The sequence below is a fragment of the Rana temporaria genome, chromosome 8 (genome assembly GCF_905171775.1).
Source record: "Rana temporaria chromosome 8, aRanTem1.1, whole genome shotgun sequence".
Classification (NCBI taxonomy): domain Eukaryota; kingdom Metazoa; phylum Chordata; class Amphibia; order Anura; family Ranidae; genus Rana; species Rana temporaria.
In genome coordinates this window covers 6,994,577-7,010,607 of record NC_053496.1, presented here as the reverse complement: position 1 = coordinate 7,010,607, position 16,031 = coordinate 6,994,577, and the positions used below count along the sequence as shown (strand labels likewise).

Genomic DNA, 16,031 nt, shown 5'->3' with positions numbered 1-16,031 from the left:
CAATTCTAGTAGAATAAATTAGAATAGAAAAAAATATAGAATAAAAAAAAATTATATAACCATTTTCCAAAATTCGAATAGAAAAAAACAATAGAATAGTAAAAGAATATAATTAAAACTATAAAAAAAAATTATTATAACCATTTCCCAAAATTGGAATAGAAAATTACAATATAGTAAAACCATTTCTAGTAGAATACATTGGAATAGAAAATAAATCATAGAATAGAAAAAAAATTATGTAACCATTTCCCAAAATTAGAATAGAATAAGACAATGGAATATAACCATTTCTAGTAGAATAAATTAGAATAGAAAAAAATTGATAGAATAGAAAAAAATTATAACTATTTTCCGAAATTCTAATAGAATAAACTTGAATATAAAAAAAACAATAGAATTAAAAAAAAAAAAAAAACTATAAAATTGAACAGAATATAACCATTTTTCAAAATTTGAATAGAAAAAAAAAACAATAGAATAGAACCATTTCTAGTAGAATAAATTAGAATAGAAAAAAAATGATATAACCATTTTCCGAATTGGAACAGAATCGAAAATAAAATTTAGAATGAAATAGAAAAAACAAACATTTTTTATGTGGAGAATAAATTCGATTTCTAATGGAATTCAATCAATTCGAATAAACAAAAAAAATTCAGAAAATGAAATTTTCACTTAAATTTATGCACATAACAAAACATTTTTTTTTTCGTTCTGCACATGTCTAGCGTTGTATGCTTTGGCGTTAAACAAAAGGTTGTCATGTAGTAGAGGTATTTAGGGATTAGAAAAATGCTAGTTACCTGGCTGTCATGCTGTCATACGGTCCTGACAGCAGGAGGTTTAACGCACCCGTTCCCGGCCACTGAAAGTATGTGTGTGTGTGTGTATATCTGACAAGCCAGCTGTCAAATGGAATCAATCCAGCAGTTGGGCAACCACCCGATCGCCTCCAAGCCCCCCTGTAAAGGGTGCCCCCTGCTATGTTCCTGGGCCCTGCTTGCCCACCTGGGACTGGCATTGGGGGGGGGGCTCAGCTTTCCTCCCCTTCTTTTTTTATATTTCATAATTTTTCAAAAAATTGTGAGAAGATTGCAACTTGTTTAGGGAGGTCCTCATTGGCAGCCGCCAAGTTTTAGGGAGGTCCTCATTGGCATCCGCCAAGTTTAGGGAGGTCCTCATTGGCAGCCGCCAAGTTTAGGGAGGTCCTCATTGGCAGCCTCCAAGTTTAGGGAGGTCCTCATTGGCAGCCGCCAGGTTTGGGGGTGGTCATCATTGACAGTCGCCAGGTTTGGAGGGAGGTCACCATTGGCAGCCGCCGGGTTTGGAGGGAGGTCGCCATTGGCAGCCGCCGGGTTTGGAGGGAGGTCGCCATTGGCAGCCGCCGGGTTTGGAGGGAGGTCGCCATTGGCAGCCGCCGGGTTTGGCGGGAGGTCACCATTGGCAGCCGCCGGGTTTGGCGGGAGGTCACCATTGGCAGCCGCCGGGTTTGGCGGGAGGTCACCATTGGCAGCCGCCGGGTTTGGAGGGAGGTCACCATTGGCAGTCGCCGGGTTTGGAGGGAGGTCGCCATTGGCAGCCGCCGGGTTTGTTTTTAGGTTTCCTTCTTTATTCTTGGTGAAGCTGCCAAGTGAAGGGATGAACACGGCTTTCCTATAGGCAGTGCTGATGTCTAAAGAGAAAAAGCTGAACACAACGTGTTTCTCCTCCTATAATTCATCAGTTTATTGGTCATTGTTGGGTATTTTCTGTGTTTCTTCTGATTTTCATGCGTTTTTTTGCTTTTATCTCATGGCAGGTTTCACTGTATCCTGTAGGTGGCCAGAAACATGACATTGATTAAAGGCTCCTTCACCTATTCCAATGGTGAGGAATATCACGGAGAATGGAGAGAAGGTAATAACCAGTAGCACCCCTGGTTGATGGGGACATAGCTCAGGGCTGGGACCCCCATGTAGTGTTATAATTGATGGATCTGGGTGTTGCTTGCAATGGTTGGAGCCAAGCAGAACCACAATGAGGGCTCTTTGGAGTGTGGTGCCCTCTGAAGAGCGATCCTCGTTCAGATTGCTTTTCAGAGGACATTTGGTAAGCAGTGAGAATGTATTATCTTGTCTCCTCACCGCCTGATTTAACCCTATAATGTCGTAGTATCGCACCGCAATGGTATGCATTGTGTGTAGTTGCAATGCAGCCCCTTTGAGCTCAGTGGGGAGGGGGAGGTTGACGGGTGTTACCGCTTATCAAAGCTTTATTTGCAAAGGGCGGTAAAACAAGCGTTTGGGACATGGTTTTGCCGCTCGTAAATGAGCAGCTGGGGCGGAGCTGTACATATGCAAAGCATTGCGGCTGCGGAGTTTGACAGGCGTCGCTACCTGTTGCACTCACCCACTGAGTTCAGAAAGGCCGTGCCACACCCGTGTGCAATGCATGCAATTGTAGAGGGTTAGAGATATAATGCCTCCTCACAGCCTGTCAAATGCCCTCTGAAAATCGATCTGAAAGCAGATTGCTGCGTTAAAAATCCTGCAGCCACGGCATGTGGCTGGTAATATACAGTTCAGGTGGCCCCGCCCCCCCAAATCCTATTTCACTGGATAGAATGCATTAAGGTGAAAAATCTGGAGACTTTACAACTCCTTTAAAAGCAAAAGATCCAAAAAAAATATATAAATACATATATATATTATGTACTCCTTTTATATATAAAAAAAATGGCCTTGTTTACATAGACCAGAAACTAAAGTGACATCATGATATCTCTCGGGTCCTCCTAGGGCAGGGGTGGCAAACTCAAATTCATGGGGGGCCGCATTAGCAGTATGGTTGCCCTCAAAGGGCCGGTTGTATCTGTAAGACTACGTGTCCACTATTATCATAAATAATTGTCACTGCATTTGTTTATTACTGGTATTATGGAGCGCAGGGTTCAAGAGTTTGCTGCGTACGAAATGCAGGATACAGGAGTATGCTATGGACCGTGTACAATATCTGACCTCTGCACCCTCCACTCTCCTTCCATCCTCCCATCCACCCTGGAATGAGATGGGGTGGGGTAGGATGAGATGAGGTGGGGTGGTATAGGATGGCATGGGATGGGGGTGGGGTAGGATGGAATGAGATGGGATGGGATGGGCTACCTGACATACATTCACCTACCTGACATACACTGACTTCACCTACCTGACATACACTGACTTCACCTACCTGACATACACTGACCTCACCTACCTGACATACACACACTGACCTCACCTACCTGACATACACACACTGACCTCACCTACCTGACATACACTGACCTCACCTACCTGACATACACACACTGACCTCACCTACCTGACATACACACACTGACATCACCTACCTGACATACACACACTGACATCACCTACCTGACATACACTGACCTAACCTACCTGACAAAGATAGACCTACCTGACATACATGGACCTACCTGACATACATGGACCTACCTGACACATACACTGACTTCACCTACCTGACATACACTGACTTCACCTACCTGACATACACTGACTTCACCTACCTGACATACACTGACTTCACCTACCTGACATACACGGACTTCACCTACCTGACATACATGTAACATGGACCTACCTGACATACACACATCATGTGTCACAGCAGCCAGCCAGAAAGGAGGGGAGGAGGAGAGAAGAGCCGCCTTCCCGAGCCAGGATCTTTCTTTACAGTGGAGGCTTGTAATTGCCGCCTTCTGGAGTCTGTGGCGCCTATGATGGACGTCACACATCCCGCGGTCCCGGGATTGTATCTCTGGGAAGTCCATCATAGGAGCCGGGTGTACCAAGATGGCCGACTGCTCAGAGCTAGGCCGAGGCAGCGGTGCGGATCACGGATCGGTCACGATCCGTTGCACCACTAGTGGCAACGGACGGCCCGTTGCGCGGTGCCACATGGCAAGGTCTGGCGGGCCGGATTCGGCCTGCGGGCCTTGTGTTTGCCACCCCTGTCCTAGGGCATAGAGATGAGCAGAGGCCATATTTCCTTCACTCATCTCTATGCCCAGTCACTCCTGCCGTTTCTAAAAGTGATCAAGCGGCGGAACCGCCGATCGTGCCACTTTTATGAGAAAGGCTTATAGCAGGGATATGGCATCTAGCCGCAGCCACAACCCCGGTACTGACATCACGTATTTTCCCAGTTAGACGGTCGGTAAGTGGCTCCTACTATCCTATCCATTTTTATAGGATGAAAAGTTTATGGGAATAAACCCATCAATTTAGATATTCCCTAAAAAAACGGCATGCCGTGATCGATAACTGTAATGCCGCGTACACACGGTCGTTTTCTGCGATGTAAAAAAACGACGTTTTTAAAAACGTCAATTTAATTGATCGTGTGTGGGAGAAAACGACGTTTTATGTCTTGTGAAAAACGACACAAAAAAATTGAAGCATGCTTCAATTTTATGTGTCGTTTTTCAAAACGTCGTTTTTGACTTCACAGAAATTGACCGTGTGTAGCAAAAACGACGTTTCAAACGACGTTTTTACACCCGCGCATGCCCAGAAGCTAGTTATGAAGCGAGCTTCAATGGAAAAACGTGGTGAACGTAACCTCGCTTTGCTAGAGCACTGTGAAAAAACGATGGTGTGTAGGCAACATCGTTTTTGAAAAGTGTCGTTTTAAAAACGTCGTTTTTTACTTCACAGAAAACGTCGTTTTTTTACATCGCAGAAAACGACCGTGTGTACGCGGCATTACAGTTGCTTGTGCTCCCACCTGAACTGTCAAGCCATCAAACAGCTGCTGTCATGACTGATCGCATGTGCAGCACCATGGTGACCGCAGATCAAACAATTGCAGGAATACGAAAGAAGGTTTGGACAGCCGCACTCCAAAAAATGTTTTTGTTTTTTTTGTAAAATGAAATCACAAAAATACATGCCACAGCAAAAAAAAAACAGATAAACTGACGCGTTTCACACTGTAACTCCGCGCTTAATCATAGCTGCAGATAAAACAAGAGCTAAAATGGCAGCTTCCTTATGTAAAGGCCCGGGAGGGTTTAGTTCCCCTGTGACACAAATAATAAATGTGACCATCACCCCCCACCTAGGTGTGACCATCACCCCCCCCCCCCCCACCTATGTGTGACCAGACCTTCTTTCTCTCTCCAGGTAGAAGACATGGAATTGGCCAGCTGTTGTTTACTGATGGATCCGGCTACGTCGGCCTGTTTGAAAATGGACTTTTTAAGGGGTATGGGGTTTTATCCTTCCCGGACGGCTCAAGGTGAGAAAAACTCCTTTCAGAAAGCAGCAGAATATAATCTGTATGTGACGGGACGGCGATGTTCTAAATCAGATCAGGGAGTGTCCAAACTTTCTAAACAAAGGGCCAGTTTACTGTCCTTCAGACTTTAGGGAGCCAGTGGGAGTAGAAAATGTCCTGGCATCAGTGAGAGTAATCAATACCCCATCATTATTGTCGGTAGGAGGAGTAGTGCCCCATCATTGGTGTCAGTGGGAGGAATAGTGCCCCATCATTGGTGTCAGTGGGAGGAATAGTGTCCCATCATTGGTGTCGGTGGGAGGAATAGTGCCCCACCATTGGTGTCATTGGGATGAATAGTGTCCCATCATTGGTGTCGGTGGGAGGAATAGTGTCCCATCATTGGGAGGAATGGTGTCCCATCATTGGTGTCAGTGGGAGGAATAGTGTCCCATCATTGGTGTCAGTGGGAGGAATAGTGTCCCATCATTGGTGTCAGTGGGAGGAATAGTGTCCCATCATTGGTGTCATTGGGAGGAATAGTGTCCCATCATTGGTGTCATTGGGAGGAATAGTGTCCCATCATTGGTGTCATTGGGAGGAATAGTGTCCCATCATTGGTGTCATTGGGAGGAATAGTGTCCCATCATTTGTGTCATTGGGAGGAATAGTGTCCCATCATTGGTGTCAGTGGGAGGAATAGTGTCTTATCATTGGTATCAGTAAAAGTCCTGGCAGAGGTTCTGAGTTCCATTGGAAGTCCTGGCAGGGGTTCTGCAAGCACCATAACACTCTGCCTGGTTTGTATTGCTATCTGGGGCTCTATTAGAGAGATATCATCACCCAACTTCCTGTCCTGCTGACATTTTACCAAACGGGAAATGAGAGAACATTTGCAACCGGGACACCTGCCTTTAGAACCACTTTGTAACTATAGAAATTATTGACTTTTTTTTTACTTTTTTTATTGGCAGTGCCAGGTGGTGGCGCTGTTGTTTTATGAAACAGAAAGCGGCTCCAGCAAAACATTTTTGCTCTCACTTATACCTCTACCCCTTGATTTTATTTGTTCAATTATTGTGTACAGTGAGGGGGAAAAAGTATTTGAGCCCCTGCTGATTTTGTACATTTGCCCCCCTGACAAAAATGATCAGTCTTTAATTTTAATAGTCGTTTTTTTTTTTTTTTTTTGAGAAGAGCAAAAATTAGAGCAAAAATTAGACAATAGGGGCAACAGCGTGCCCCTAAACATAAAATGTGCCCATGGGCACGTTTTATATTAAGGGACACTCTGATGGGCACATTTTATGTTAAGGGGCACCCTGATGGGCACATTTTATGTTAAGGGACACCCTGATGGGCACATTTTATATTAAGGGGCACTCTGATGGGCACAACAAAACATGTCCCTTAACATAAAATCTGCCATTTAGAGTGCCCTTTAATACAAAATGTGCCCATCAGTGTTGCTCTTAAAATAAAATATGCCCATCAGAGTGCACCTTAACAAAAAATGTCCCCATCAGCAATGACCCTTAACATAAAATAAGGGTCACGCTGATGGGCACCTTTTATGTTAATGAGCACTTTGATGGGCACAATTTTATTTTAAGGGGCACGCTGATGGGTATATTTTTAATGTGTACACAGATGGGCATATTTTATGTTAATTGTCACTTTGATGGGCACAACAAAATGTGTCCCTTAACAAAATATGCCCATCAGTGTGCACATTAAAAATATACCCATCAGCGTGCCCCTTAAATAAAATTCGTCCATCAGAGTGCCCCTTAACATAAAAAAGGTGCCCATTAGCGTGACCTTTAGAAACATATGACCAGCAGTGATCACTAAGTAACATGTCACATACCTTGAATGCAATGCTGCGAGATAAGGAGCCCGGGACCGCGAGTAGCAGGGGGGCAGGGCGCGCACGTGACAACGTGCTCATACTTTAAAGGAGAGCCAGGAGTGGACCCGCTCGCGGCAGGGGGCGGGGCACGCACGTGACGTCACGCCCCTACTCGCGGTCGAGGATTGCAAGTTGGTCAACTCCGAGTCCAGCGTCACTGGTTGCTGGGGAAACCCGCGGCCCCAGCAAACCAACGCTGACATTCAAATTATACTGGCGGCATGGCGGTCCGGGCAGAAGCGTCACTCGGGCCGGACTCGGACCGCGGGCCGCCATTTAGTGATGGCTGGATTAGAGCAACAGAATTTATTCTCGCTTGGGAAGAGGAGAATAAGGGGGGATATGATCACCATGTACAAATATATAAGGGGTCCATACAGTGAACTTGGTGTTGAGTTATTCACTTTACGGTCATCACTGAGGACAAGGGGGCACTCTTTACGTCTAGAGGAAAAGAGATTTCACCTCCAAATACGGAAAGGTTTCTTCACAGTAAGAGCTGTGAAAATGTGGAACAGACTCCCTCCAGAGGTGGTTCTGGCCAGATCAGTAGATTGTTTGAAGGCTGCATTCACACCTGAGCGTAGCGTTTTGCGACGTTTTTTTACCACGATTTGCCGCGACAAAACGCAGCATTTTTTTTACCGCAATTTTTTACAGGTCTAGGGTCACCAATGTAAAACGCCCAAATTAGAGCGACAAAAAAGGGTCCAGAACTTGTTTGGGCTTCAGGCGTTCGGCGTCAGGCGTGTTGTAGTGGAGATGTAAACCATCTCCATAGAGCAGGGGTGCCCAACCTTTTGAAGCGCGAGGGCCAGTTAAGTGACTTGGTAACCGGTCGCGGGCCACAATAAATGGTGCGGGTGGGTGGCAGGTCCATGTCTGCTCTGCATATGCAGAGCAGACACGGACATAGCCCACTATAATCTTTTTTAGCGGATCAGATTGGAGGTAGGACACAAGTCGGTTTACATCTGCCACTCCTTAGGCCTCGTACACACGGTCGGTCCATTCTCATCGGTTAACCGATGAAGCGGACTGATGGTCTGATGTGCCTACACACCATCAGTTAAAAAAACGATCAAGTCCAACACGGTGAGGTAAAACACAACGACGTGCTGAGAAAAATGAACTTCAATGCTTCCAAGCATGCGTCGACTTGATTCTGAGCATGCGTGGATTTTTAACCGATGCTTTCGCGTACTAACCGTTGGTTTTGACCTATCGGTTAGGCGTCTATCGGTTCAATTTTAAAGCAAGTTCTAAAATTTTTGACACGAAGGATAACTGACCGATGGGGCCCACACACCATCGGTTTGGACTAGGGTTGTCCAGATACCGATACCAGTATCGGGACCGATACCGAGTATTTGCGGGAGTACTCGTACTCGAGCAAATACCCCCGATACCTAAATAGAATACTTTCCCCCCCCTTCCCCCCCCCCCCCCGCCGCTGCCGCCACATCGAGGGACATTGCTGCATATGTGAGGGACATGGCTGCATATGTGAGGGACATGGCTGCATATGTGAGGGACATGGCTGCATATGTGAGGGACATGGCTGCATATGTGAGGGACATGGCTAGAGGGACATTGCTGCATATGTGAGGAACATGGCTAGAGGGACATGGCTGCATATGTGAGGGACATGGCTGCATATGTGAGGGACATGGCTGCATATGTGAGGGACATGGCTAGAGGGACATGGCTGCATATGTGGGGGACATGGCTGCATATGGGGGGGGACATGGCTGCATATGGGGACACATTAAAAAAAAGTATCGGTATTCGGTATCGGCGACTACTTGAAAAAAAGTATCGGTACTTGTACTCGGTCCTAAAAAAGTGGTATCGGGACAACCCTAGTTTGGACCGATGAAAAGGTCCTTCAGTCCGTTTCCATCGGTTTTGACCAACCGTGTGTACGCGGCCTTAGAGGTGAATGGAGGGTCCAATTGGGTCGGACTGTCCGTGTAAAAGGGGCCCTAGGCTGTTTTCACACTGATGCGCTGTGATTTACCAACGCAGTGTACTTTTGGCTTTCCTGCACTTTGCAATAGACAGATATGCCTATATATATATGCTGTGATTTTAGTAATAAACGTACTTTTATTAACAGTATTCTATTCCATCCCAGAGCAGGTGGTCGCGGGCCACATCAGAGGGCTCCGCAGGCCACCTGTGGCCCCCGGGACACTGGTTGGGCACCCCTGCCATAGAGAATAATGTATTTTTTCCCCTCTAACGTTTTGGGGCGTCGCGCTTTAGGCGACAAAACGCTCAGGTGTGAATGCAGCCTAAGAAAGGCCTGGATACTTTCCTAAATGTACAGAATATAACTGAGTACTAAGATTTGTAGGTAAAGTTGATCCAGGGAAAATCCAATTGCCTCTCGGGGGAATCGGGAAGGAATTTTTCCCCTGCTGTAGCAAATTGGATCATGCTCTGCTGGGGTTTTTTGCCTTCCTCTAGATCAACTGTGGGTATGGAGTTGGGTGTATGGGATTGTATTGTGTTTTTTATTTAGTTTTTTTTGTTTTTTGTGGTTGAATTGGATGGACTTGTGTCTTTTTTCAACCTGACTATGTCTCTGCCACAGACCCTCCTGGAATGAACTCAGTAATGAGAACCTGGAGGCCAACTCCAAGAAACGTCTGACCTCTGTGATTACCAACAAGGGTTTCTCCACCGAGTACTAAGTCATGTTTTGCAAAGGGGTCAAATACTTATTTCACTCATTAAAATGCAAATCGATTTATAACTTTTTTGAAATGTGTTTTTCGAGATATTTTTGTTATTCTGTGTCTCGCTGTTAAAACAAACCGACCAATAAAATTATAGACTGATCATTTCTTTGTCAGCGGGCAAACGTATAAAATGAATTGTAATGTTGTTTTGAACTTTTTCATTTTAATTTAAGACTATGCCCGCCTATATTTCTCTGTGTACCAATCAGATACGAAGGAGAATTCATTCAAGGGAAGTTCCATGGCGTTGGAGTCTTTACTCGCTACGACAACATGAAGTTTGAGGGGGAATTTAAAGGCGGCCGGGTAGAAGGATATGGTAAGTAGAAGTTTTTTTTGATCAGATGATTTAACAAAAACTTCCCTGAAATTGTTCCGATCATTTTAGGTTTTGGGGGGAAACCATACCGGGTCGGTTTTGCCTGCTCACGATCGTTACTCTGAGACCAGGCGCTCTGTTAGGGCGCACAATCCAGCTCTGGGGCATCCCTTTAACTGTTCTATTCTTCCTGGGGGGGTGGGGGGTGGATGGTCTGCCTAATCATGTGACTACTGTGATTGGGTATCACAGTGGTCACATGATCAGGAGCTGGGTCCCACCAGCTCCCAATCATCGGGAAAATACCAAAAACTGTGCTGGGAGCGTGCAGTGTGCGCAATCTCGGGATAGAAACCTCAGCCGCCCATAGACACACATGTGGGTATTTATCAACGCACATGTGCGTTATGTGGGCGGCCAGAGGCTAAGCATCAAATTAAAGTCCACAATGCTACAGTGGTTTAAGTCAGGGGTCGCCAAACTTTATAAGCAAGGGGCTTGTGTAGTCTCCTTCAGACTTTAGGGAGACTAGACTGTAACCAGTGGTAGTTGAAATGCCCCACCATCCGAGTAATTGGTGCTTCAGGTTTGGTGGTCAGTGGGAGGAATAGTGTCCCATCATTGGTGTCAGTGGGAGATATAGTGTCCCATCATTGGTATCAGTGGGAGGAATAGTGTCCCATCATTGGTGTCAGTGGGAGATATAGTGTCCCATCATTGGTATCAGTGGGAGGAATAGTGTCCCATCATTGGTATCAGTGGGAGGAATAGTGTCCCATCATTGGTGTCAGTGGGAGGAATAGTGTCCCATCATTGGTGTCAGTGGGAGGAATGCTGTCCCATCATTGGTGTCGGTGGGAGGAATAGTGTCCCATCATTGGTGTCAGTGGGAGGAATAGTGTCCCATCCTTGGTGTCAGTGGGAGGAATGGTGTCCCATCCTTGGTGTCAGTGGGAGGAATAGTGTCCCATCCTTGGTGTCAGTGGGAGGAATAGTGACCCATCATTGGTGTCGGTGGGAGGAATAGTGTCCCATCATTGGTGTCGGTGGGAGGAATAGTGTCCCATCCTTGGTGTCGGTGGGAGGAATAGTGTCCCATCATTGGTGTCAGTGGGAGGAATGGTGTCCCATCATTGGTGTCAGTGGGAGGAATAGTGGCCCATCATTGGTGTCAGTGGGAGGAATAGTGTTCCATCGTTGGTGTCAGTGGGAGGAATAGTGTCCCATCATTGGGTGTCAGTGGGAGGAATAGTGTCCCATCACTAGTGTCAGTGGGAGGAACAGTGTCCCATCATTGGGGTCAGTGGGAGGAATAGTGTCCCATCACTAGTGTCAGTGGGAGGAATAGAGCCCCATCATTGGTTTTCACTGAAGAGAACCTCGCGCTTATTATTCTCATGATTTGTTCTGTTAGTTATCTGGGTCAGTAATGTATTTATTGTAAAAATGGTCATAAAACTAAAAAAAAGGGAATATCTATGCTGGTTACCACACATATTTTAAGCCACGTGATTTTATTTTCTCCATGATTAGCAACGTTCCACCAAAGCCAGACCATACCCTAAGTGAGATTTCCTTTCCTCATACACAGGCCTGTTAACCCTTCCTGACGGTTCCCATGGGATCCCAAGAAACGAAGGTCTCTTTGAGAATAACAAACTGGTGAAGAGAGAGAAATGTCAAGCGGTGATCCAGAGGGCCATAAGTGCCTCCAAAGCCTCCTGCTGCCTGGTAGTCAACCAAATCTGACGGGACCGCGTCACTCCGACGAGACCGCGTCACTCCGACGAGACGGCCGCTCCTCTTCTCACATCCTACAAGTGCACTCACTTTTTTTTTTTCTTTTACGTGTTTACACTGCTTGCTGGTAAAAGCAGACATAAGCGACTGCTGTTTTTTCAGGAGCTCCTCTTCTTGTTCCATGCTTTGTAGCTTGGGGCCCCCTATATATGTAAGATGAGGTTACGGGGGGGGGGGGGATTGAGGGCTTCTGAAGTTGTGTTGCTGCTGACACTTCCAAGTTCAGTAGAACTTTACACAGTGCCTCCCTAGAAAGAGAGACCACCTCTGCTTCTGGAAGGAATAGATGAGATGGGGGGTAGCTGCTGACTGTACATGTATATTCTCCCCATATAATGTATGTTTTTGCACTATTTTATTTAACGGATTGCAGAAAGTTTGGGTTTATTCATCCCTTTTATTGGTCAAAGAAAATAAGAATAAGCACAAGGCACATTCATTCTCTTCAGTGAGATGTGTCCCTTGTGCTGCCCCTATTCAGCAGAAGTCTTCCTCCTCGGATGACCCCCCCTCCATTCTCTCTGCTCAGTTGTGCACCTCAAACCCACCCGGCTTACCTTTTGGACCCCAACACGCCGCAAACATCTGAACCTCGCAACCTCTTCTGCTCACCTCTGCACCCCGATCCTGCATTGCTTACCTTTGGACCCCACTATTCTCTGCACCCGAAAACCTTCTGCACACATCCTCTTCCATACCTCTATGCCTCTTCTCTCATCTTAGATCCCCTGCTTGTCCCCCCAATCCCACCCGCTTACCTTTTTGGACCCCAACACGCAAACATCTGCACCTCGCAACCCCTTCTGCTCACCTCTGCACCCCGATCCTGCATTGCTTACCTTTGGACCCCACTATTCTCTGCACCCTAAAGCCTTCTGCTCACCTCTGCACCCAGCCTCTTCTCTCATCTTAGATCCCCTGCTTGTCCCCCCAATCCCACCTTGCTTACCTTTTGGACCCCAACCCCCCCCGCCCCTCTTACCTCTGTTCCTTATGTTTCTTATCAGACCCCCCTTTTCCACTCACTTCTACACCCAGCCCCCCTCTTGGCTCGCCTTTGTGCCCCACTCTTGCTGCTAACCTATGCACCCCAACCCTTCCTCTATTCCTTACCTCTGTGCCCCCTCCCTCAGATTCCCCCCCCCCCCCACTCTAAGCTCACTTCCACATCCAAAATCCCCCCTTCTTGCCTCACCTCTGCACCCCAATCCTACATTGCTTACCGTTGGACCCCCAAACCCCACTATTCTCTGCATTCTAAAATCTTCTGCTCACCTCTGCACTCAAACCCCCCTCCCCCCACCCGTTTCTTGGCTCCCCAATCCCACTTTGCTTCCCTTTTGGACCCCAACCTTCTGCTCACCTCTGCACTTCAACCCACCCACCCACTTCCTTACCTCTATCCCCCTTCTCTCATTTTAGACCCCCTTCTTGGCTCCCCAATTTAGCAGAAGTCTTCCTCCTATGATGACCCCCCACTCTCTCTGCTCACCTGTGCATCTCAGACCCACCCGCTCACCTTTTGGACCCCAACACGACGCAAACTTGTGCACCTCACAACCCCTTCTGCTCACCTCTGCACCCAATCCTGCATTGCTTACCTTTTGGACCCCACTATTCTCTGCACCCTAAAACCTTCTGCTCACCTCTGCACTCATGCCCTTCCATACCTCTATGCATCTTCTCTCATCTTGGATCCCCTTCTTGGCCCCCAATCCCTCGTTGCTTACCTTTTGGACCCCAACCCCCCCTTCTTACCTCTGTTCCTTATGTTTCATATCAGACCCCCTTCTCCGCTCACCTCTACACCCAACCCCCCCTTCTTGGCTCGCCTTTGTGCCCCACTCTTGCTGCTAACCTATGCACCCCAACCCTTCTTCTATTCCTTACCTCTGTGCCCCCTCTCACCTCAGATTCCCCCCTCCCCCACTCTCTGCTCATTTCCACATCCCAAACCCCCCTTTTTTTCCTCACCTCTGCACCCCAATCCTGCATTGTTTACCTTTGGACCCCCAAACCCCACTATTCTCTGCACCCTAAAATCTTCTGCTCACCTCTCCACCCCCTTTCTTACCTCTATGCCCCTTCTCTCATCTTAAACCTCTTTCTTGGCTCCCCAATCCCGCCTTGCTTACATTTTGGACCCCAACCCCCCCCGCCTTCTTACATCTATTCCTTATGTTTCATATCATGCCCCCCCCCCTCCGCTCACCTTCACACCCAGCCTTCCCCTCTTGGCTCACTTTTGTGCCCCACTCTCGCTGCTAACCTGTACACTCCAACCCTTCCCCTATTCCTTACCTCTGTGCCGCTCTTTCAATTTAGATGCCCCCCCCCCTACTCTCTGCTCACTTCCACATCTCAAACACCCCTTCTTGCCTCATCTCTGCACCCCAATCCTGCATTGCTTATCTTTGGACCCCCCAAACCCCACTATTCTCTGCACCCTAAAACCTTCTGCTCACCTCAAACCCCCACCCACCCCCTTCCTTAACTCTATGCCCCCTATCTCGTCTTAGACCCCCCTCTTCTATCCCCAACCCCCCTTCTTACCTCTGTTCCTTATGTTTCATATCAGACCTCACCTCCACACCCAGCCCACCTCTAGGCTCACCTTTGTGTTTCTCTCTCGCTGCTAACCTATGCACCCCAGCGCTTTCTCTATTCCTTACCTCTGAGCCCTCTCTCTCACCTCAGATTCCCCCCCCCCACTCTCTGCTTATCTCCACATCCCAAACCCCCTCTTGCCTCACCGTTGCACCCTAGTTCTGCCTTGCTTACCTTTTGGACCCCAACCCTCACTTTGCACCCTAAAAACCCCTTCTGCACATGTCTTCACCTCAACTACCACCCTTTCTTACCTCTGTGCCCCTTTCCCCACCTTTGGACCCCCTCTGCTCCTCTCCACACCCCAAAACCCCAAGCTTTGCACCCCACGCTAGCGGCTAACCTCTGAACCCCAACCCTCATGCTCCCCTCTGATCCCCTCCACACCCTGCTTTCCTCTTTTCTCACCAGAGCCTCAGGACTGTTACTCTGTAAGAATCCATGAAACCGTGAGCTGGGCTGGTCTTAGGAGGAGCCAAATGGTGAGGGTGGCCATACTAGTGAACTACAAGTGGCTGGGTACTTGCAGCCGCAGCCATTGTGAAGACTTTTAAAAAACAATAGAGGGCGATCGCAGCATCAGAACCCTGGGCACCTACAGTGGGAAATGCAGTGCCCTGGTTGTGCGGTGCCCCCTTCCCCACATGCCCACCCTATGAATGGAAAGGTGGATGATTTGAACGGTCCACCCCTCTATATAATAGAAGCTGTAGTCCTGGCTTCTCTGACTGGAGGAGCTGGGTGGAAAGTTTTGGTGTAGTCGGCCACTCTTGATAAGTGCTTATAAAGTTCCCTCGGCTCTATTAACCCCCCTGATTGATTGTGGTGGTGGTGGGCATTAGAAGAGGAAGATTTCTGCTATACGAGGACACAGCAGCACAAGGGACACATCTCACTGAAGTAGGTATTGTCCCTTGTGGTGATTATTATTATTATATAATTTTTTATTATTTTTTTTTAGGAAATTTTAAACTTTAAATTTCCAAAGATGAAAGGTTTTGGTATAACGGTGATCTCTTCGTCTTCTTTTTTTATTTGTTATACATTTGTATAAACCTGAACGAAGGGGATCTAAGTTATCCCAAAATCATTAAATAACGTAAGTTGTCCAACAAAGGGAATGACTTGAGCTCCAGATTTTCTCCATTTAATCGATGGCTAGTATGGTACGACAATACTACTGCTATTTATCTGATTGCATAGAGAATGTACCAAGCTTTCTGTACAATGCCAAAACCCAACCCATAGGAGAAATGGACTCCTATTCATGATAGAAATGGAGGTAAATGTAGAAATGATAAAAGAGAATACTGTGTTGGGGAACTGGTGACCCTCGGCCAACGGCCACTAACCAGAACTAGTGACCAACAACCACCACTGC

The 16,031-nt window shown here is 47.1% G+C and overlaps 1 protein-coding gene across 1 annotated transcript in view; it reads left to right on the top strand.

The window, feature by feature from the left end:
- Positions 1-13,186, top strand: part of MORN4 (MORN repeat containing 4) — a 38,528-nt gene extending 25,342 nt beyond the window's left edge. The window contains exons 2-5 of the mRNA XM_040361252.1: positions 1,802-1,899; positions 5,172-5,286; positions 10,134-10,243; positions 11,835-13,186. Of these exons, the coding sequence (XP_040217186.1) occupies positions 1,833-1,899; positions 5,172-5,286; positions 10,134-10,243; positions 11,835-11,992 (450 nt within the window). The 5' untranslated portion in view covers positions 1,802-1,832 and the 3' untranslated portion in view covers positions 11,993-13,186. The remainder of the gene's footprint in view (positions 1-1,801; positions 1,900-5,171; positions 5,287-10,133; positions 10,244-11,834) is intronic.
- The last annotated feature ends 2,845 nt before the right edge of the window (positions 13,187-16,031 follow it).